This window comes from Pangasianodon hypophthalmus, chromosome 22, assembly GCF_027358585.1.
Source record: "Pangasianodon hypophthalmus isolate fPanHyp1 chromosome 22, fPanHyp1.pri, whole genome shotgun sequence".
In the NCBI taxonomy this organism is placed as follows: domain Eukaryota; kingdom Metazoa; phylum Chordata; class Actinopteri; order Siluriformes; family Pangasiidae; genus Pangasianodon; species Pangasianodon hypophthalmus.
Genome location: NC_069731.1, coordinates 16,603,655 through 16,628,052, shown reverse-complemented (window position 1 = coordinate 16,628,052; position 24,398 = coordinate 16,603,655). Strand labels below are relative to the sequence as shown.

The window sequence follows — 24,398 nt, the reverse complement described above, 5'->3', positions numbered from 1 at the left end:
ACGTCTTATTCTCTCCCTCTTTATATCACACTCTCTCCTTATATCTCATTCTCTCTCTCCATATATCTCACTCTTTCTCTTTATATCACACTCTCTCCTTATATCTCACTCTCTCTCCTCATATCTCACATGCTCTCTCTTTACATCTTATTCTCTTCCTCTTTATATCACACTCTGTCCTTATATCTCACTTTTTGCCTCCTTATATCTCATTCTCTCTCCTTATATATCCCTCTCTTACAATTTATATCTTACTCTCTCTCCCTATATCTCACTCTTTCTCTTTATATCACAGTCTCTCTCCTTATATCTCATTCTCTCTTCCTATATCTCACTCTTTCTCGTTATATCACACTCTCTCCTTATATCTCACTCTCTCTCCTAATATCTCACTCTCTCTTCCTATATCACAGTATCTCTGCTTATATCTCACTCTCTCTCTCTCTCTCTCTCTCTCTCTCTCTCTCTTTCCTCACCTCTGCCAACGGCATGCACAACAGATGGGCCAAAGCCACGGATCTGAAAGCCCAGCCCATCCGCCGAGTCTGGGATCTTCACAGTTCTGAGCATATACACACACAGACACACACACAGAAAAAAAAACACAAATTAACCACAGAAACATGACATCCATGAGCAACAAATCTTGTGTTTAAGTCATTTAATAGCCTATTCAGTGTAATGAACTATTAATTAATGAAGCCACATGAAGTGAAATTTAATAGAGGATGTTTATTAGGTAGTCAAATTTTCCATTTAGCCTGGACTAATTAACAATCGGATATTTAAGTTCCCTGGGACTAAATCCCAATGCTGCACAAAAAAAAATTGAAGCCAGCTAACTCTCACTGACTACATTAATTTCTAGTCACATGAAAAATACTGTAAATATTTCACCAACAGTTGACAAGTAAACTATACACTGCAGTGCTGAATAACTGGTGACCTTTTTTAACCTGCACAGACTTTGCTTTTTACGTACTCTCGAGGTTTGGTGCTGACCAGCACTCGAAGAGGATCCTTGCTGCTGAAACCCTGCTTGAGAAATGCTTCCACTTCATGGAATGGCCTTAAGAAAACCAGGTCTCCGTTGATAGCAAAGATCTTCTTCCCCACCTCCATCCCAGCCATCTGCACACATAAATAAAATAAAAAAAATAATAATTAAAAAGGCCTAAACCTCAGCACACACTGATATATTTTAGATATCAGTTTCCTGTTAAGTAATTATTTGTGCTTCAGTGTTATTGTCATTTCCGACATTTTCATTCTCTCAGATTTCTCATTTTTGGTCATATCTTGTTGATAAAATGGTTTAACTTATTAGTTATATTTCTCAACCTGTCTTGAAACTCAACCCACCCCAGATCCTGAAAATCTTTTTCCTAATGAGCCACTGCATGCATTCATTATCCTTCCTTTACACCAATATCCTGTAACATGACCCATCTTGCCCTTTAAACCTTTTTGAGCTCTGGGATATATCATGGCAATTCATTTTAAGTAAATATCATTTTGATTAACACCGGGTTTGAAGAGACATTTTCTCTGAACGCATGGTAAAACCTCTTCCTCTGGTTAAATATCTCACTTAAGATTCTGCCATTTTTATACAAACCCCCATCTACAGATATAGCACCAAATCTTTCATCACAATATGGCACTTCCTCCTCTTGGCTCTCAGTGGAGCTCACTGATTTTGGTGAACGAAACACCCACACATCGTTTGTGTTATTGTACATATCTCCATCGCTCACCCACTACATGTCGCTCCGTTTTCCTGAGAAATCGCAGGCAAGCCGAAAGCTTCCCTCCTGTGCCGATTCAGCATTCTGTAAAACGGAAAGCTGGCCTTTCCCTTCCCTTGTTCTCTCTCCCTTTCCTGTCTACAGCTCATGCATCACGTTGCGTGTGAGTAAGATGCAGAGAAGTTTTTTTATGAGATGGCCCTTTATCTATGCGAGTGCATGGCTGAAGCATATTGCCCCATTTAACAACTCCATATTGGAATCATGAACTCCAACTCCACATCCTCACACACACACACACACACACACACACACACACACACACACACATGGCATCACTTCAGCTCTGGACAGCATCACCATACCATCCCCCATTAGGACAGATCAAGTTTCCACAACCACAGATAGTGGAGTCCTATTTAATAGAGCCAAGATTCAGAAACACTAAAAAGAGAAATTGCCTAGGAGCTTTTAAAGCTTTCTATTTCTGTCTGACCACAAGAGTTAAACATCAAACCTCCTTCTAACACAGAGAGAATTCAATCTGAAAGCAACGATCCATAGTTCACACAGGCTTGGGGTCTGATTGAGGGAATTTCTCATGAATTAAAATTTGAACAGCTGCATGTAAGATGTAATATAGATGTAATATAATCACAATTTTGATTCATCAAATATTTACATTGTAAAACATCGCTGACTTCAGACGATGTAGCCCTAATACTCTATGAAGCCCTAATACTCTATGAAGCCCTGATACTCTATGCTCTGCGTTCAAATCCATGGGTAGGCTCCCAAAGTAGACAACATTTTTAGACAACCTGAGCTAAAATTGTGCCTTTCGATAGGTTAGCTATCCACTGAGTCCTCTTATTTTGCCAAAATTGGAGGACACATCACATGTATTACTCTCAAAATGGGTAAAGATTAGGATTATAATTTTGTTCAGCCAGCAAATTTTCCTTATAGGCTAGCTACGTAAACTGTGCGGTAAGATGAGCTAGCTAATTCACCATGATCTCTTGAGAAAAACTGACTGTGATTTGGTTCAATTTTGTTCAATTTTCTGCTAAAATTGTAAGAAAAGTACAAATGATGTTAAAGTTAAACTTAAACATAACTTTTGTAAGTTTTCATACAACTAAGTAATATGAATTATTACGAATTTTCCCCAAGCAACTTCAAAGTAATAACAAACAACCTTAAAGTAATAACATACATGACAGATCAAACTTTTCCTCCAAACGAAGAATACATTTACAAATCTTAGTGATTTTTTTGTCTCGTAGCTAAGAGTCGTATTTGTGTTCATAGATAGCTAGAAAACATTCTGTGGTGAAAATTAACCAACATGGTCACGCCTTTAACAACAATTCACAAGACTCAATTTGCCGAAAACTACATTACGAAGGTTTAAGGTAGCGGCAGCGATGGTGTTTGTATGTTTTCTTATCACGTGATCCACCTCATTTATTCAACTACACATTTATACACATTTCTCTTGAGAACAGGTTGAATTAACTAGCTATTTGTGGCTACCATGCTAGCGTTTGTGGCTACCATGCTAGCTCTTCCTGTGCTGGCTACAAAAGTGCTAGTTAGGTTTAAGGTTTAGGGTTTAGGGTTTAGTTAGCCAGCTAGGTATTTTATTTAACAAATATTACTCTATTTGTGCTCAACAACAGAAAAAGTATCTGCTGCTAGTATGAAATCCTTTCTTGAGTAAACTAGTGAGCATGAGTGAACAAACGTGATGTTTGCAGCGTGCTAAAAATGACGACCTGTAATGACATTGATGGGTGTCCCGGATGCAATACTGAAACATCTTGAAAGGAAAGGTTCTAGAAATATATTCCAGCATTAAAAAGTCCAGAGCCACTGTTTAGATGATGAAGAGGAGAATTTAGATACATACTTCTGCGTAAGAGCCTTTCTCCACCGACTTGATAATTGGAACTCTGTTACGATCCTCGAGGGTGAAGCCATATCCTCCATCACTAGGCCTTATCTACAGGGAAGAGTGCACAGAGTTTACAACAGGCAGCAGATGCTGAAATGACACAGCACAGCTACACATGAGATCATTTACATCAGGGACACTTGAGGTGAGTTGAAAATCTAAATCTAACCTCTGCGTAACCCACAGCTTTGAAACTAATATATGTGAATCGTGATCATGTGCTTCATTACATTTCTAAACCCTAAAGCATATTATCTAGTTACTAAATACTGAAACAATTCAAAATGATCAAGTGACAATTCAATGAAAGATACTTTTTAACTGTTTACAGTTACATTTCATGACAGGTTAGTTCCTATATGCAGCTATGTACAACCGTTCCCTCACCAGCATGTCCTTTTTTCACTCTCTTGCAAAGAAAAAAAATGCAGCTTTTCATGTTACAGCAAAAGCAGAAAGCGCAAAGTGCTCTGTTGTTATAGAAAATATTAATTAATTAATTAATTTTGCTCATCTATGCTTTGCATTCTGCATTGGATTCATATTCAGAAGGCTTTAATGGCTTTTTAACGGCAACATTTCTATTGTTTCTGAAACCCAAACATGTTTCGTGTTCAATCAGAATTCAGGATCTGAGTTAATTATCAACTTTCTAACATTTTTCTACTCGTTCTATCTATGCATGATAACTACAAATGTGTATGAAGTTTAACAGCTTGGCCTGCTATGCTTTTTTATCCAGTAGGCATTAAATCCCATAAATAATCTGAAATAAAATTATTGTTGATCTAATTTTCCTGTTTAATTAAAACTGGAATTATATAACAGGCCATTTACGTTTTAATCACAGGTCGAATTAAGACTACTGATCTTTTTTTTTTTTTGAGTCTCGATCTGGTTCATGTTTCATCGAAATTCCACCGTTAGTGCCGTGCTGCATCTTTCCATAACTTCACTCAGCTATAGCACACGTGCCGTCCAAGCCAAGCCGAGTGCCTCAGCAATTTTTAAACAAGGGAGCAATGAAAGACTGGTTTAGAAGCCGCCATTCATAATTAACGAGTTACATCGCAAAGTTGGCCCAAGCTCAAAATCAAGGAGCGCTACAAATCAGCAGAGCTGTGTGACTGGACAGAACAGCACAGCAGCACACGGTAAACGATAGCAGCTGTGAGAATTTACAGCCACGCATCACTCACCAGCAGAGACTTAGCGATGACATTTTCGACTATTTTCAGATCGTGCTTCATGGGCTTGTGCTTGGTATTCGATCCCTCCATCTCTTCGTCGGCGAAGAAGCGGAACAAAAGGGGCTCGTCTTTGAACTCGCTCTTCTCCAGCACTGTGAAAGAAGTGAGAATTAAACCGCGTTCTGTATTCAGACCGTGAGTAAGGAATAAATCATGACAGGGTGTGCTTTTATGGGAAAATAATCAACGACACGGTGGTGTTATGCGACCCTGACGTGAAGCGAAGTTACTGTCACCACCCCGAAGTTTTATTTTCCTATTGTCCTTTAACAGCACATCCAGAAGTGTTCCTTTTATACTACAGCAATTTGCCAACTTGTTTACAATTTGTAATTTATTAAAGAACACAGCATTCTTTTTATCCATTTATAGTTACATTTCATGTTGTGGAACATCTGTGAGACAAATTAGTTTAAAAAAATAGCTATAAACAGCCATTCCTTCACCAGCCTCTCTTTTATTCTCTGACTTTCCTTAGACTTTCTTTTGTACACATTTATGCTTTAGTGCTCGAGCTCTGATTTTTAGTGCTTACTTTCGAGCACTGTGAGCATGAAAACTGAACCACAAGCAGTGTCTGTGTGATAGACTCATAATTTAGGAGAAAAGAGCAAAAGTGCTAAAAGGAGATGGGAAAGGGGTGTTTGGGCTTCTCTCTCTCTTTTCTCTCTCTCTCTCTCTCTCTCTCTCTCTCTTAGCCAGGATGGTGGGGGTTTCACACGGCTGAGAAACACCCAGGCCTTTTTTAAAGCCTGTTTCCAGAGCAACACAACCTAAATTGTGTTTTTTTTCCATGTGCAAAATACCCCCAGTGAGAAAAAAAATAGGAGAAATATTTTTCTCCTTATTTTCCTCCATTTAACAAGATCAGATATAACGTCAACGGTCTTAATAGTGTATATAAACAAGTGTAATAACTCATCGGCACGAACACCTGCGATCAAACTTGGCGCCGGTCGATGGAAATAGATCCATTGGGGTCATTATGATCCATATATTCTGTGATTTGTCGCCTAATTGTGGGCAGTTGGGAGCAGATCTGTCCAAAACATAATAACAAATGAAGTGTGAGTCACGCATGATGTGGAGTTTGGCACAGCGTGGCTCCAGTCTTAAAATATAAGGCTTGGATTCAGTAAACAAGGAGTCACTATGGTGACGGACCATTCACTAGAGCTCACCATCACTTGGGCTAATTGGAAAAGATTAGCAATGATTGGTTCTAATGTAAGGTTCTGTTTGGGAGGCAAAATAATACAGGATCAAGCCGACGAACACAATGGAGCTTTTGTTTTCTGTAGTATATGCACGAGGTGCCTTCGAAGAAAGAGAAAGTGAGAGATGCCAGTCATACCATGATGCATGAATCCGTTGTCACACAGCTCCACCCCCAAGATCAGTGCTTCTTCTCTTGTTCGACAGTCACCCTTGAAAGAGAGAGGGGTGGGAAAAAATGACAGCTTTCATTGTCTGCCAAGAACTGTCAAACCACCACACACTCACAGCCTCTTTACACTGCGAACATATTTATATGAAAAACGACTCGACTGAGAACAACTGAGAACGGTCAGCTCAGAGCCTGGGGTCATCCAGTGACACGCCTGAAGAAGAGACGTACATTCAGTTGTCTTATTTTAAAGCTTCACGTCACAATCAATGAAAATCTGAAGGAGAATATAAAAGGATGCCGTCCCCCTGGAAAAAACAGTCAAAATGACTGCCATATTAAAATCCATCCATCCGATTTTTCCGTCTAATTTTGGATTAATAATGTTACGTGATATTTCTTAAGGTGTAATTAAAATATCTTAATAATAGACACAATTCCACTGGATGTATCCTAAGTTCCTCAGGACAAACCATAAGTTACTATAATATTCACCTAATGATGAGATGGTTATACAGAATTCCTATTGTCAATGGATCAGCATGTTTAATACACACATTTAAACTCTGCAATGAACTTCAGAGAAGTCAAATGCAAATCATACCCTCAGGACAAAATGAAGACGATAATTGAGCAATAAAACACGACAGGGCATATTGTTATAGGAAAATAATCAACAATAGAGTGGGGAAATGGAGCCTGAAGTGTTTTTTTTCCCGCTTATACCACAGCAATTTGCAATGAGTACTATTTTATATTAAACGAAGAACAACGTTGTTTTTTTATCCATTTATAGTTTAACCATCATGAATCCACTCAGCGCATGGTGCGCTTCCCAGAGCAAAGTTTATTGTTTATGCTTTTATTGTGACAAGTTTTTGTTTTGACTTTAGCCCTGTCTCCACCCCTGTCTTGCCATTGGCTTATTTCCTGATTGTGTTCACCTGTTTTCCGTTTAGATCTTGGTTAGTTTGTCTATTTATATCATTATTTTCCTGTATCTAGTTGCGAAGTCTACAGATTATACTCGTCTGTTGTCGTCAGAGATTGGACACATGCCTGGAATTGGACACCAATTATTGGTTTGCTCTAAATAAAGAAGCTGCTGAGTTTATGCACTTGTGTCCTGCCTCTAAACAATGCACATTACAGGAAGGTCACAAAAAAAGAAACTGTTCTTACTTACGTTTTAACAGCTATAAACAGTTATTCCACTCAACAGCCTCTCTTTTTCTTTTGCAAGAAATTAACAAGACAAAGTCCTGGAAGTTTTGTTAATCAAAAAACGCAAAAAGCGCAAATTCCTCTGTCTTAAAAAAGTTTCCTTGTCAGAAAACTTTACAGTTTAGCAACTAAAATTACATCTTACTGAATACAGAAAGGCTGAGTTTAACAAACAGTAAATTTAAGTTTATAAACTTGGTGTAATCTTTATCGCTCTAAATTGCATTAAATTAGCTGGTACATTAGTAGGCTATCCAGCTAGCTAGCTAACTAACTGGTTTATATAACTTTTTCCTGCATAGGCACAATGACACCAGCCAGGATGTGATCAACAAAGAAAGTTTATCTTATTCTTGGAGTGATCAATCTAGTTTTCGGGCATTTCCAGGGTTATTTAATAAAATTTTGTAAAAGCTATACATAATAAAAATAGAGCATTGCATTTGTGTATGACGTACTGTGAATGCATGACAATGTTCCAAGGCAAGACTGACCATCTGCTAAAAGTTAAATGTCTGTAAATGACTGTAAAATTGCTCTATTATTTAAATGGACAGTGTACTCACAGTACAAGATGAGCAATAATCCACCCACCCTCCTTTTTACTATTTTTCAATTCGACCACAGTCTCTATTGTGATGAATGTAAGTTTGCTACGCTTCATTACCAGAAAAAACTTGTGGTCAAGCTGTGGTTCACTGTTCTGTCATATTTCAGTTCATACACTTAAAAAAAAAAACACAGCCATCTATTACTTTCTTTCTTTTGTTCACTTTATAGCGAATTTCCATTTTCCATTCAAGCAAATATCACTATATTATAGACGCATTAGAATGATGGTCTTACCTGTGCTATGAGCCAGTCGATCAACTTGTTGGCCATCACTACAGATTTGTATGTTCTTAAATGGTAATCTTTATCCCTGAATGGATGTAGAAAAAACAATGGTTACTTACAAACAGAAGGGAAGTTATTCTAACCTCACCCATGACCCCTAGAACTGAGCTTTAACCTCTTGACAAGGCCATTGAGAGAACTGAACTTGGCTTTTACATCCTGACAACGATTTCCTCACCATCCATTATGCCTCAAGTTCCTCAGCCTGACCTCCCCCCTGCTAGGCCACACTGTCTCCTCCCCTCAAATCCTGGGTTGACGCATTCTGACACATGGTTGTGTTATCAACATCAACATTTTTAAAGAGTTTAGGATCCCAATCAACTTTAAAAGTCATATATGAAGATATGCATATGTGAGCAAATGAGTGACCAAAAGTTTTCCATTTTTCCCACTGACAGTATGATAACCTAGTCTAAGTCTAAAATTACCTAGTCTAGTCTAAAAATATCATGGTTATAAACTTATTGTGGAGTCGCAGTCTTGACACAAAAGGGATAAGAACCTATGAATTAAGGAATTTGATCAGGTAAAAAAAAAGTAATTGGTAAAGTAACTGTCCAATCATATACCGTGACAAAACGTGAACCTGTGACCCAGAATTTGGTTGAGGTGTGCTGAACCTTCACTTGCTTAAAACATGCTAGCCAAAATCAACCAACCCCTTTGGAAATGCAGAAACTGCTATTTGCCCTCTCTACACTGCAAGTGTTCAGCGTTATAAGGGCAACTTCTCTCAACCCCACATTGTTGACAATGGAACCTTTTCAAGACCCATAAAGTTGCTCTTGGCAGCTTCCAACTCATGATTCACTTATCTTTAAAGAGCCATTATTTAAAAAAATAGAGGGATCAAAGAGTAACAGAGAGCTGAACTGGTACTAAGTTTTACAATCATTCAGCAAACTGAGGTCAGAAGGTAGAACTGCCAGTCGAGTACATGATTTGGGGGATGTGGGGGTTGGATTTGGGGATGGATAAAACCTGGGAACCTGGGAATTTACAGTGAAATGGAGCAGAGATTTTCCCACAAAGCCAGGAATCTCTCTGTGTACTAGGCTAGTGGACTGGCCTTCCCCAAACCCCTGCCTTCTGTACACACAAAGAAACCCAGACAAGTCCAATCTAAAGCATCCACAGTCTACAACATGATGAGGGTGGACACAAATATCGCCATTTTGGACTTTAATCAAAGTAAGTCTTATTTTCACAGTGGAGCTATTTTGACACAAAGAACAGAACAAAGTTTCGGTTCCTTTACATAATATAATTTTCCTCACAGCATTCTGAGTCTCTCGGTAGGTTTTGGCACTGGTCCATGCCCCTGCTCGCCTAGTGCCATATATTTCAACCACCATGACTTGTTCATCTTAGCCTCAATCCAATGCTGTCATAAATGAAGAGAAGGCAGTGGCGCAGTGGCGCAGTGGGCAGCCATATGCCTGGCAAAAACACAATGTAATCCACCAAAGCAGCAGGCACAAACAGGTCACTCGAACCCTTCACTGCCTTTTTGGCCTGTGCAATAACGACTGTGACCGTGCTTCAATGCTGTTCTTAACATCTTTTTCTGTCAGCACTGGGTTCAAACTGGGGACTGATTTTCTCTCCAGGACTTTAGGGGCCCGTGGGCTGAGACAAGCCTGGATTTACTGCTCCTTTTGTGGGTTTTGTTTGGGCCTGTGTCCCCTCTGGAGCTCCCTTTCCACCAGGAGTTTTTCGCTAATTAGAATGCAATCCAGAGAAGTCTGTATGAGAAACAGAAAGCAGGGAGTCTGCAGCACATACACCGACTCACACACTCAATATGTGTAAACAGAAGGCATAGCAATGTCTAACACACACACACACAAAGCCTCCAAAACATAGGTCCTTGCTATCACGCAGTTAAAAATGCATACACAGTCTGTATACACTCTGACGCATGCAAAAAAATGACAAAGTACAGTCTGTCTTAAAAAAAACCCCAGAAACTAAGGCACAATAAACAACCCAGAAGTACATGAATAAACGGTGCACTGAATCTGTGCCGGTCCAGACTTACCTTCCTTACACTTCTACATACTTAGCTGTTAGTTATAATTCATTGTTACTGATTAATAGTCTTTAAACTAAACTTATGAATAATAAACATCTCAGTTGTAACATTTAAAGTCATCTGAACACTGTTGTTAAGTGACCAGAAAATATAAAAACACGGCATATGATATCTAATGGCTAAAGCTAACAGTTTAGCTAGTTATCATGTAGCTAAGTTTTTTAGAGACAAGGCAAAGACATAGTGACCATGTAAACAAGTCAAAGCATTCTGGGAGATTGACATTTACCTCAGAGAAATTGTTCAATTTTGAAGAAAAGCCTCTGCATGGCTATAATTACAGTATAATTCACTTAGCAAAGATTAGCATAATTCACTAATCCAGCTTACACTGGTGGAGTTATTGCTGTGTTAAAACATACTGTATGTACTCATAGGACAAAAATTATGACTTCTGAAGAGAAGATAAAGGATGAGTATTTTTCAGAGTTGTCCCACATGACACGCTTTCAAAAATGTTTTATGGCACTACCATAGTAGGATGATGGTAATTACCTAATATCATGCTTTATTCAAATATACAATGATAATTACTGTGCCATACGTTGTACTGTAGAACATTATGACTATCATGGTAATGTAAAACATGGTTCCACCATGACAGTTATATGAAATTACATTTTTATGGCAATATCATGCTACTCTTTTTGTAATTGAGGAAATTCACTATGTGAAAATCAAAAACATGCAGCGCACACTCCTTTTCCTCAAACACAGCTGGTGTATCTTAGTGGAAAATGTGTGTAATCACTAAAAAAAGAGTGCTTCAAGACTCTTTTAACAGTGTGTCAAGCAAAAGAAATTTAATTTAGTGTGGTCAGTGAGCTTCCCAAAGTCTCTCTCTGCACCTGTTGTATTGTCTACTAATGCTAGCTACAGATAAAGACTCAGTGATAAAGAGGGACTGATAACTTATAGGCCTCAAGCGTTTGCTTAGTTGCCCTTATGTTGTGTTTAACTGCTCTGCTGAATTGAAACATTGTTTGTGGACTTCAATACGGCTTCTCTGTGGCTAAATACACCCAGAGTGGCATGACTGGTCCATCACACCAGCCAGACGAATGAAAAACACCATTAGCACGGTATGCTTACCATCTGTTCCCAAACAGTCCAAATGCCTCACTGACCATTCAGCCTAGCCTGTGAAAGGCATAAGAAGTGGGATTTTGTCTCTCTAAGTAAAGAGTCTGTAAATATCATGAAAACGGAAAGTGCACTTGACGCTGTTTTAAAACAACAGTAAACTTTTAACACTATAAAGCAGGCAGATGGACAGCTGGCTCACATTGTCTTTATAACCTTCAGTTTGCAGCTGATCTGTAAAACATGACGAGAGCTGGAAGAGGTTCGCTTCTTTGCTCAAATGAGTAGAAATGGATGCAAGACGCCCAGATTAGCATTCATAAAAAAAAAAAAAAAAGCCTGGGCTGGCTAACATAAAACATTTTTACATTCGTAAAACATAAAAAAAGAAGAATAAAATATCCCAAAGTGGCTGGTAGTTAAATGATGAAAAACTTGAAGCCATTTTAAAAGGAGCTGTTTAAAGCAGATCTGTTCAAAATGGGGGTGGAGTCTATTTCAGGGCCGGAAAAAATGTAAACAAAAGCCAGCAATATATATTTCAGAGTAATAATGCAATTTGCAATTTTGCTTCTTCATTCAAGTGACTTTGATTAGTAAAAATGCATGTAAGATTCTTAGATTAGCACTGATAAACAAAAGCCTGCTCTTGCTAACACAAAACTCTAGATAAACTGTAAATAAATATTAGGAGTTAAATGATGGTAGTTAAATGATGGGTGTTAAATGATGAAAGATTTTTTTAAAGGAGCTGTTTGTAGCAGATGTGGTCAGAATTGGGGTGGAGCCTATTTCTGGGCCAGAAAAATATGTAACCCGAAGCCTGAAATAAATAAACTAGCAAGATTTATTGCATTAAAATAATGCAAATAATACTTTTTCTAAAGACTATTTAGAATTATATTAGTACCCCTGGTCTACAAGCATTTTTACACTGTACAAATTGAACCTTTAAGACAACAAAACAACATACACAGCATTGCAAGTTAGGATGCATGGTAAGGAAGTATTTTTCACATTTTTTGTGACATTAAAAGGCGTTTTAGTTGCAGCACAGTGCCCTGCTGCTATACTTAGACAGGAATAAGTAGCAGCATGATTTCAATTGCAGCTGGCCGCTCTGACACACACACACACACAAACACACACACACACAGATGTAATGAGGCTGAACTGAGAGAGCAGGACTCTTACCTGATCACTGGTGTGAAGAGACTGTGGAGCCGGCAGAACAGCCTCACACCCTGAGGCGAGGGCAAGAGATAGAGAGAGAGCCACACTTAATATACAAGTCTGCAATTTTGCAAAGAAAAGAAACCATGGGGCATTTTGCAGAGTTACCTTAGAGATGACATCCTGCATATCACTGCGTGGATGGTACGTGCCGTCATCGTAGCGGAAACGATAGAGCAGCGGTTCGGGTTTGAACTGGTGCTTGTCTGTGACTGTGAAGAGAGGAAGAAGTGGGGAAAGAAATTTCCTGATTAGGATAAAGTATAGCAAAAATGTTTTATAAGGAAATGATGATGGTAGTAGCGCTGCCACCTCACAGCTCCACACAGTGGCCCACAAGACTTTATAAAAAAAATAGTAATTAAATTAACTGAATTGATTAAAGTAATGAATAATGGCTTCACCACAGCCAGTTTTTATTCCGCAGATTCAGCCTCAACTGTGAACAATCTCGGACACACCGTATTGACTGAGAGCTTCTATTCTCAAATTCATTTCTCTATTAGACAGCACCAAAGCAACAACTGATTTATTGTAAAGTTTTAGCCATCCATGCTCATCTGACAGACAAAAAAAAATGTGTCAAGACATTTAACAGAGCTAAATGGCCTGGCTTATATCCATAAAGGAATTTGCAGGTCATGGAGTAGCCATTTCCCCCAAAATTAAACAAACTCCAGAGTGCGAACAAGCGAATATTTATTCTTCCGTAAATAAAAAGTGTCTTATAAAGAGACATTGTGCGGCTCACTGTGAGGCCAAGCAGCTGGAAGAAGAGCTCAGAGCAAGAAGATGCTTAACAAGATGGATGTTACATGACGACAATGAGCAATATTATAAACGCTGCAATACGTAAGGTTGTACATTTGTGACACAGCCAAGTGTTGTTATTTGAAACACATGTTCACTTTTGTGATCAGGTAACTGGTGGTAGAGAAGTAATAATGCACACTTTCAAACATTATCACGTAAAACTGGAATTACAGTAATGACCATTTTTGGATATCTTTGTCAACTCTGATAGAATAATCTGATTCTGGTTTGGCTCGACAGTGTGGGATGTTACGTAGCAAGCAAACATGATATAATCCTGCTATCTGATTTATACCAGCCGCTCTTAATTATATATTACTCTCTACTAATAACATCATAACCAGTAGTGTGGTGCAGTTAGGCTTTTCAGATGTAGATCATTTCAAATGAATCAGTGAAAGATGCTAAAATATGGTTTAGCGAACTGCTAGCTATAACAGAAATCAGAATTTAGCTTTGAATGCAGGTTCGAATGCAGTGTCCAAGTTGTCATGATCTAATTAGCGAAAGTCTGACATGACATTACTATGTTAATATTTGGATGGAGATTTTTTTTTGCATGAATGTAACTGTGATCTATATCTGTGATTTATCCTAGCTTTGTGTTCTCAAATACTAATAAATCAAGAATTTAAGACTGGGTCCAGTATATCTGGAACATGAAACTGTCCATAATACTAAAATCAGGTTTGAGAAATATACAATACAAATTCATATTAGTGTGATTATTTACCGTGGTGGATGATGCCATTCTCCAGCAAAGCCTGGCCCAGGTGAACACCTTCTTCAGGGTTATCCGTCTCGCCGATCTCCATTAACCAGGCCACAAACTCACTATAAACACAAAGCACATTCAGTCAGGAGACACACACACAGTCGAGGAGACACACAATGAGCCCTCGAACATCATTTACTCTCGACACATGATCGAGAGTGGAGCCAAGCACATTTTTCAGATAACACAGTCCTCCCGGTTAGTCAAGAATTAACCAATAAAGCGGTCCAAAACCCACTGCAGGACACACACACTCACACACTCACACACACAACTAATGAACAACACGCAGACGCCTACAGCATCACAGTGCAGAAAATCAGCCATTGATAATGACATGTTAATGTGTTTTTAAAAACTTGATATGCATCCCATCAAGGAGGGAAAAAAATAACAAAAATAGACAAATTCAGACTAATTCTGTAATCTAGTGCTGAAGGATTATCCCAACATCACCCCTCCCTCTCCCTCTTTTCACTATCCATCCACTCAGCCACCCACAAACCCTAAAACACACTTGGCCAGCTCTAGAAGATCAAGCCTGAGGTTGGAGTTTGTGTTTGTGGAGCCCAGTGGTAACACACTCCACCGCAAGAGCGCCATAACACACCACTCAGGCCAAGTTCAACATGTCTCACCCTGTCTCTCACCCTATGTGTGGTGTGTGTGTGTGGGTGTGTGTGTGTTGGCAGACCCAGTTTAAAACCCTGCACACGAGTGAGGAGAAAAAGCAGCGCAGCAAATGTTTAGGATACCGGACTCCCCAGCCTTTCACAAGCCATCATGTGCGTTTATGCTACAGCACTGTTACATACTCAAATCTGATTAGTCAGCAGGTGTTGATTAATTTTCTGTAACAGCAGCTCTGTCAAGGCAAATCACAGGTTCATATTAATACACTTGTTCTTATACATTATTGTTTCTATAGTAACAGCTTTCACAGGGACTTGTATGGGGAACACTCGCATAATCTATGCCTAGACTGTAAAAAATGATTTCTGGAGTCAATAAATATGAATTATGCCAGGTTCCCAGGTTTTATCCATCCCCAATAAATATGAATTATGAACACATATGAATTACATATGTAACTTTTCCTTAAAATAATTGAGTTATCAACTGCAGTCTATGATTCTGGATCATCCTGTTCAAAAGTTTACACCCCCTTGGCTCTTGATGTATCATGTTGCCTTCTTGAGCATCAGTGAATGTTTGCACCTTTTGTAATAGCTGTGTCCTTCAGCTGTCATCATATAGTGTGAACATCATTGAAAAGGGGGCAAATATGCAGAAGATGCTTGAAAAACCAAATAATATGCAGGATCTGGAGGTTTTTTCTGAAAATAGTGGGCAGTTTAACTGCTCAGGACAAACAAGGGACTCGTGAACATCTATCACAAAGCAAAAAAACAGTCGTTGATCATCCAGGTAACAACACACTGTATTAAGAATCAAGCGTATGTAAACTTTTGAACTGGTTCATTTGTGTAAATTTAGTTATTATTGTGTACATTACAGGTGAGTCTGATTATATGTCTGTGCTTTCGGTTTTTCAATTAACGTTGCTTAGTGGACAAGTCGCCTAGTAGGCTGGTGATATGGTGGTTTTTGTCACCAGTGTCTTTGTCTTTTGTTTATCAATCAAAAAAGAAGTGCTGTTTTATATTGGCTACTAAATATAGACACAAAAACATGACCGAGGAGTGGAACAAAAATTACAGAAGCAGAAGAGTTAGCAGAAAACTTAAAAAAAAAAAAGTCCTTAGAGGCAAGTGAAGGAAAAGTTTACTTTTTAAAGTTTACTTATTGTATTTTTTTCACTGTTAACATCCTTTAAATGGTTTTGACCACTTACGATGAAATAATTTATAAAATATGAATTAACTAACTTCTAACTAAAAATTTTGCACTCAACTGTAAATAGACTAAATATACTATCATGTCAATTGAAGCCAAATCTTAAACTGGCTCTCCCTGAGATTTGATCGGACAACCTGGTAACTGGCAAGAAACCTTATCTCCAGAGCTGCTGCTTTGTCCAATGTCAGTACATTCAGTGTAAATTCTTTTTTTTTTGGCAGGACCTGTTTTCTTTAACATTCAGCTGTCTTAACTTTGCCTCTAAAATATTCTGTTCTGTAATGACTCTACATTTTGTGGACGAGATCTCAAACCGAGTCAAAGCCAACAAAGACACAGTGTACTGCCATAAAGTTCACGACTTAAAATAGCTCTCCACTTCAGAGGTTTGGAGAGCAAAGAGAAATAAAGAAGCGACTGGGAGCCAAAGGCAACGTGCTTTTAATCAGAAAGACGTCACGTTAGATTTCAGAGTCCAGAAAGCCGAGGAGACATCAGTGGCCGAGAGCGACGATTCAAATGCAGACAGAACGCTTTATCGTGGACTTAAGCGGTTCGTGCGCGGCTCGTCTGGACCGTCACCCTTGGCCAGCAATGTCCTCACATCTTTTTTGGAAAGTGTGATCTAACCTGACGTCCTTCTTATTAAAAGCACGACAGATTTCACACCAAGACTTTTTGAGATGTCTGTGAGCTTTCCTGTGTTTGTTCGAGTTTTCACATTACACGGTCTGCCGCTCCATCTGGCTTCTGTGATCTCTTTAACTGACAGATCCCACCTCGTTCCACACACACTGTGCTGTATTTCTCATTATGTGAGCACAAAGTGTTTCCCAGTCTGAAGAACATTTACAATCAAAGCCAGCCACAAGTATGAGGAGCACTGTTTAAGGGCAATTTTTTCCCCTCAGCTTTTAAAATCTCCAGCCACCAAATAGGCAACATGGGCAATAACGGTGCTGTCCTTGTTCACGATGATGTCTGGCAGTCAGATGGAGAAGCTGGCATGACTCGGTGTAATTTGGACCAGCATATGGCCATTGTCTCGGCACATTGAGGAAGCCTCGCTGGCATCTAAAAGGCAGTAAAACTCAACAGCCTCAGACTTCTGAATAGGATCAGGCTCATTCATTGCTTCCCCAGCCATTTCAAAGAATCACAAATGGAGAAATCCACTTTTTAAAGAATTTAAAGAGCTTGCCACTTCCTTCTCATCAATTATTTTGCTCTTACATGTTATTTAGTCACACGCTTACAACAAAACACAACATCTACATTTTGTGCAATAACTAGGCTATGCATTTACCACAAGCTTGAATGGCAGGTTTATATTTTCCAAAAAGTTGGAATTTGAGAACATCTGAGAAACATCACTGTTACGATCAGCTCCAATCTCAGGAGCTCTTCCTTAAAAGAGGACAAACACATAGTCAGGTTTCAACTGATGTAAAAATACAGAGCAATTTCTGGTCATTTTGCCTTTGATCACAAAGACCGAAAGCTGTTTTGTGGTTATTTCTACAGCCCTCAACATCAGAGCATTAGAGTTTTATGTGCTGAAAGCTCTCTAAATCACAGCGTCCGCCTGAAAGGCTCCTTCAACACATCTTACATAATAGATTTGGTATTAGAAGTCAAACTTTTCAGCAGGGATTTCAACCCAAAGCAGATTGCTTAAATTCTAAAAAAGAAAACCAAAAAAAAAGTAGAACTAGTTGCATCCATGAAATATGAATTGGGAATGTTTATTTCTTCTGCTGCCTAAAACAAGATTATTCTATGCTCTATTGAGTCTCCATAGAGAGACGAAATGTGTTTAACCCTGGGGTATTCAGAACAAATTTGTAAAGGTCTCGCTACATTCAATTTCTTGGTCACAAAGGTCCGGATAAGCAACATGACTGAATGGCAAAAAAAAACAGTTATTTTAATGCATAGTTCATGCCAATAAATACAGTAAAACACATCAATACAGATGATAGAGACATCTGTTTTAAACTAAGAATAAACACATACTCCTCTGCCTAACTGCCATTAATCAGTTTTTTGTTGTATAACAGCCACGATGGTTCAGGTTGAAAAAGATGGAGTAGCTTAATTTTTTTTTTTTGTTACAGTATTTTACACTGCCACAGTATTTTTCGAATATTTGAAATAGTTTGCTGGGTCTGCATCTAGACAGAGGTGGAAAAAGTACTTTATTATTCTTAAGTGAAAGTATAGCTCATACTGTACATAATCTTACTCAGTTAAACGTGGAAGTATCAAGCCAAAACTGTATTCAAGTGAAAGTAAAAAGAAGTGCTACTTTTTAAATGTACTCAAGTATTTTTAATTAAAAAATTAAATGCTTCTGTGATGAAATTTATTAGTCATGTTTTAAGAAACCATGCCACTTTGCCTGAAAACATAATTTAATCACTATAAGTTTGCGTGTTGTGTGAATGACTAGCATTACACAGTGTGCTAACGAAATGAACAGAACTCAAATAGCTAGAATTTAACTTGCTGCCAAGCTAATTTACTTTAGCTACTGGAAATGATGCTAGTCTAACCTGGCATTAGCAAAGAAAACATAGTTAAACATACTTAAAGCTAGTTAATGTTAGCTTTAAAATTAAATTAATCCTGTTAGTTTTAAAAATAGATGGAGTTCATGCCTTTTAGGTAGGCAAAGGAGATGAATCATTATACGAGTCTTAGTTTACGGCCACATATTGATACGTTTTACTGGGGTAGGGCAAGGAGTGCTCATCCTCAAGTTCCACACTGCAGTGCAGTGGTTTATCTATCTTCAGACACCCATGAAGATCTCTAGCATTAACTATATTGTATAGCATGAGAAGGTTACCACAGATGACGAACTGGTACGATGCTTTATTTTTTTCTACACTGATGATCTTGTTTGGATGCTGGAAACTGAAACTATAATGAGTGTGTTGGTCTAAATAAAAATGTAAGTGGTAAATAATATAATTTTTCTTGAAACTGTAACGAAACAATACTACAACTTCAATAACACTCAAGTAAATATATAAATACACCAAAATAATACTTGAGTAAGAAAGTACGTCTATTCAAGTATTTTCCACCCCTGTATCCAGGCCATGGTCCGCCAGCTGTCGACCTCTGGTTTAACCTGTCAGCAGGGCGTGAGGCTGCTGGGATTTTGGTTGGCCTGTGGTGTGCTGGAATCTTGATTTAATCAAATTGTCCACAAGAAGCATCCAGACAGATACTCAGTGAAGATTCATGAGGTTCTGGATTCGATTTGAGCCTGCCTAAAACCAAGGATGCACACGACCAGTTCTCCAGGGAGCACTAGAAGGAAAAGAAGGAGCTTTCCAGGGATACCAAATGGGCAGGCGGTGATGAATGAGATCCTGACTTGAAACAAGGCACTATTAATAATATGTTCCATGTGGGTATGTGGGTAATGTGTTCTATCTCTTAAATTATCTTGTTCCCTGAACCTACCCTTCTTAAATCAATGTGTCTTGAGTCCAGCCTTAGGTCTCAACATTGCTAATATGAACCCTCTAGCACATAGAGAGAAAAAGTACAGATAATGTTACCACAAAAACCTGGAAGTAGCAAATGTGCACCAATTACTGTAAGAAATAAGCAGCTCCTCCATTTTTTTACCAACTAAAGAACTAAAGTCTGCCCACTTGGCTCCTATCGGATCACAAAACTGAGGCATGTGAAGCCACAGGTCAAAGATCACCTAAATAAAGTCAGCACAAAGCGAGAGTAATCACTACCAGAAGCAAATGCGCATCTTTCACGTCTTTTCTTGTCAAGGAATTGTCTTTCCTGCCCCGAGAATTTTATTTGCATTCAGTCTAATGTTAGGGCTTTATCTGAAAAAGCAGACAAGTGTAGTTTTCATGAGTCAAAGATCATAAAAATGCTACATCTAAACTTGAGATGTTGTCTCCTCTGTTCTAACTATGAATAAAACTCAAGACATATCTTCTTGAGGTCCTTTAAAACACCAGGTCATGAGAAGTACCTTCCCAGGAAGCACTTCGGGAAGGTGGTGAGCTTTCGTTTCCTGTCCTTAATGAGGTGGCCTTGTTTGCTCAAGAGGTTGTAGAGCTTCTCGCCCTTCTCCGAAATCATCACCCAAGTGTCCTGCTCCATCCCCAATCTCAGTGCTTCAGGAGAAAAACAAGGAGAAAGAGAGAAAACAGCAGGCAATAAGTCATATCCTGCTGTATGAGTAATATTAGATTTTATACACAAATGAAACCAAATAAATCTATCATATTTACAAAGAGAAAGGATCATACGCTGGAAAAACTAATAGTGAAATGCCTCTAGGCTAATTACCACTTACACTTGAACCGTCTGCTAACTGCATCTGACACATTTAATTGGAGGGAGCATACACCATGTTATGGCTCGCTGCCTGTCATTAGTGTTACTCACATTTTCTCCTTTCTCGTTCCTTCAAAATGGCCTCCAGCCACTCCTGCTTCTCTTCAGGCGTTTTGGCCATGCACACAAACCACTTGTTCTTCGCAGTGTTGTGGATTTTCCAGCCGTTGTTGACGATGTTCCCACTGCTGTGGTAGTCCGCTGCAATATAAAGGAAGAAAAGTGAACACCTAGCCACTTTCTCTGACATCACCAAAAGCATCTTCTACAATCAAACATATCTTCTGGCAACTGTTTTAGTTCAATTCAGTTTTACTCTTATAGCGTTTTTAACAATACATGTTGCCACAAAGCAGCTTAACAGAAATAAACAAGTCCTGGGATGAGCATAAGACAGAATTTATGATTACAGCAGCAGTTCTTAGGTACAATTCTTAGCTACAGTATCCAGAAGAGATTGTCCACTAAAGCAAGGGTGAGTCATGAGCATAAACTGCTTTTGAGAAGTGCAAGGCTTTAGGGTATCTATGTGAGATCATACATAGTACCAGAAGGTAAGTAACTCCAAGCAGAATAAATATCAGGATGAAGGAATCCCCAAATGCCCTCAACATTTGTACAGTAAGACTCTGAAGTAATACGTTTCTTTGGAAGCAGCACAATTGGGGAAAATGATGTTCTCAGGCATTCAAACATGAAATATGTAATAAAACTCTACACGAAAAGCCACAATCGTTCTAACTAGAAGATAATGAATGAGCTCACACCACACTTCAACATTTTGAGCCAGAGTTTTTGCATGATTTCAAAAACTGCACTGATTACATTTACAGTTCCTGTGGTTTAGAACAAAAAACAATCAAAAACAAAGGCTTCAAATCATAATAGCGCTTAGAAAATGTGCGGTTTCACAATAGTTCTCAGTTGTTGTTTGAGATAAGCCCTTGTTGTGGAACAGTTACAAAAGTTGTTCCATTGAGTAAATTTTTCTTCTGCTCTTCAAACCACCCAGCGATCCAGTCTAATGAAATCTGAGGAATTACTCTGTGAATTTTATGGGAGTAAACATCCTAAGGCAAGTGAGGTGGCACTTTTCCCGCATTCTTTTCCCCTGAATTATAAACAGAGCATTCTCTCAATTTTTAATCAGAGTCCTGGCATGTACATTTTTCTCTCAAATGGCTGGCCTGAATGTTGCATTGATTTATCTGTCTATATCTCTGTAGCAAAATCAGGAGCATTACTGCAGAAATACAGAGAGAGACATATTGATCTGTTTTATTCTAACAGCAGAGAAAGTTCGTGGGTCTGAGGGGAGGTAGGCAAGTAGCTAAAGCTTGCTCAAAAGAAGTCACTATAAGTCACCAAATGATGTCACGGACTAATTTGCACATTCGTTCATGATCATTTGTATATCAAAATGTGTTGCATGTTGAAGATATTCTGAAATAATTTACAAAATGAATTCAAACAGACTATTTCAGTTTTTACAATACTATACTATAATACTCTAATAATCAAGAACTCAGATAAAAAGAAGCCGTGGCAGTGAGTCATCAGTAAATAGACAGGAAGGAAGTGGTTGCAGTGGGTGGGACAAACAATGGTGATGAGAGTTTGGGTGTCATGAACAATGGTGATCAGTGATTGGTTGTTGGGGACAATGGTGATGAGTCATTGGTCATTGGGTACAATGGTGATCAGTGATTAGTCATTGGGAATAATGGTGATCAGTGACTGGTTGATGGGAACAATGGTGATGAGTGATTGGCTGTTGGGAACATGAACTCACGCAAATGCAACTGAGTCAGGCTTTACACACTTATGTAACCAACATATGGTATATACAGCATATACACACTCAATATAACCAACAGCTGGGATGGGAACTACGTTGACAACACTGCTTAGGACAATTAATTAACTGTAGCCAATGCTAAAATGCACAAAATGAATTTTAATTTACCTTTATAACTTTGTAAATTCTCTGTTGATCTACAATCCACATTGCTTTTACGCAAGATATGGACATTATCAACTGAAAAAAAGATCATGTTGTGCATGCTTTATTCATTCTGAAACTGCCCTAAACTTTCTGTCCTCTCTATAAAAGTATATCATAAAATTTCACCCCTGACAAATCTTTCTACTTAACAAAAATAGAAACTAATATGAGCAATACACTTCTATATATAGCTGAAAGAGCAAATTCTTAGCCATGCATGAACCACACCATCAATCACTTTCATTATGTGTGAGTTAAGCCACAGTAATAACTATATTTCCCTTATTACTGGGGAGATTGTGGAGAACACCCATGAGCCTGTGTGCTAAATTTGGCTTTGTTTCCTCCCCACGCACTGAAACAGATCTCTCTTTAAAAAGCCGATATTAAATCCACCAGAGGCCAGATTGCTTCTGCAAATATAACTGATAATCAGAGCTTCTCCACAGCCAAGATACACTCCATTCTGTGTTCGGAAAGTAACTGAGCTCAGAGGATCTGTCATCTTCCCCAGAAAATGACATTTTTCTAACCTTTTGCTGTTGAAGCGGTTAGATGTGAACTCCACCCAGCTAGGAAAGGAGAAGTGCCAGATATGAAGTCTGGAGGTCGCAACATCAGGTGAAAAATCATCATTTTTTCACTCACAACTCATGTGGGAGATGTAATTCCATCATACCCCGTTGGCTGAACAGATGGATTTAGTTACAGCACATGGCAGGTAGGGCAAGAATGTATAAATACAGCTATATACAGCGAAATAAAGTTACATACAGCTCTATTATATTACCAAAACCTTAAAGCATGCTACATTATATTATATTCTACTATATTACCAACTAAAAGTTGCAGCCAGTCACTATAGCTGAATTGGGAATTATTTTTAAACAATAAATATCACAATCAATTATCACTAGTACTTTTATATTGGAACCTTTTAAAAAAATGTACAATTATTTAAGACTTCATCTGAATAAATATGCACACAATTTGCATACCTGATTTTAAAATGTTAAATAAAATATGTTGTTTGAATTAAAATACTTATTCTGCAGTGAAGACACTTTCAAGAGAAAGGCTTCTACTGAACAGTTTGTTTCTGGTTTAATTTAAATAAGACATGCACTTCTTTAAAAAAAATAGTACGCCAATTTTCAGCATAAAATCTAACAAAAATCCAACAATAATCCACATTTTGGGAAATTCCCCAGGAATAGTTAATTAATTAGAAATAGGAATGAACATGTAAAATCTCATGAACGTAATAAATGTTTGTTTGTCAGTACAGAAAATAATGATTTTGAGAAAAATCATTTGGTTAATAAGGTTCATAGAGGAATTTAATATTGTAATGAATAATAAATTGGCATATATATATATATATATATATATATATATATATATATATATATATCAGGAAGCAAGCTTTTAAAGGATATATGGCATGATGTCACTGTGAAGTGGGCGGAGCTTAGGGCCTTCATAAAATTTGCTATGTTTCAAATAAAGCAGAGTTTTATGGTATATTTTATTACTACATCTTAAGAGACGATGTTATAGATGCAATTTAACCAAAAATCTGAAAAAGTGATTGACATGAACAAAATTGTTGCTTCTCCCTTTTAGTGTCCAGTGGAAAACCATTTTCCATTCTTGCTCTCTGCTAAAAAAAAAAAAAAACT

The 24,398-nt window shown here is 38.1% G+C and overlaps 1 protein-coding gene across 1 annotated transcript in view; it reads right to left on the bottom strand.

Moving 5' to 3' along the window:
* prex2 (phosphatidylinositol-3,4,5-trisphosphate-dependent Rac exchange factor 2) overlaps positions 1 to 24,398 on the bottom strand; it is a 116,582-nt gene that overhangs the window by 58,785 nt on the left and 33,399 nt on the right. The window contains exons 9-19 of the mRNA XM_026938048.3: positions 20,763 to 20,912; positions 20,344 to 20,488; positions 14,427 to 14,527; positions 12,989 to 13,092; positions 12,842 to 12,891; positions 8,416 to 8,491; positions 6,313 to 6,385; positions 4,908 to 5,050; positions 3,664 to 3,756; positions 983 to 1,131; positions 477 to 562 (exon numbers count right to left, since the gene is read on the bottom strand). Coding sequence (XP_026793849.1) covers positions 477 to 562; positions 983 to 1,131; positions 3,664 to 3,756; positions 4,908 to 5,050; positions 6,313 to 6,385; positions 8,416 to 8,491; positions 12,842 to 12,891; positions 12,989 to 13,092; positions 14,427 to 14,527; positions 20,344 to 20,488; positions 20,763 to 20,912 — 1,170 coding nt within the window. The remainder of the gene's footprint in view (positions 1 to 476; positions 563 to 982; positions 1,132 to 3,663; positions 3,757 to 4,907; positions 5,051 to 6,312; positions 6,386 to 8,415; positions 8,492 to 12,841; positions 12,892 to 12,988; positions 13,093 to 14,426; positions 14,528 to 20,343; positions 20,489 to 20,762; positions 20,913 to 24,398) is intronic.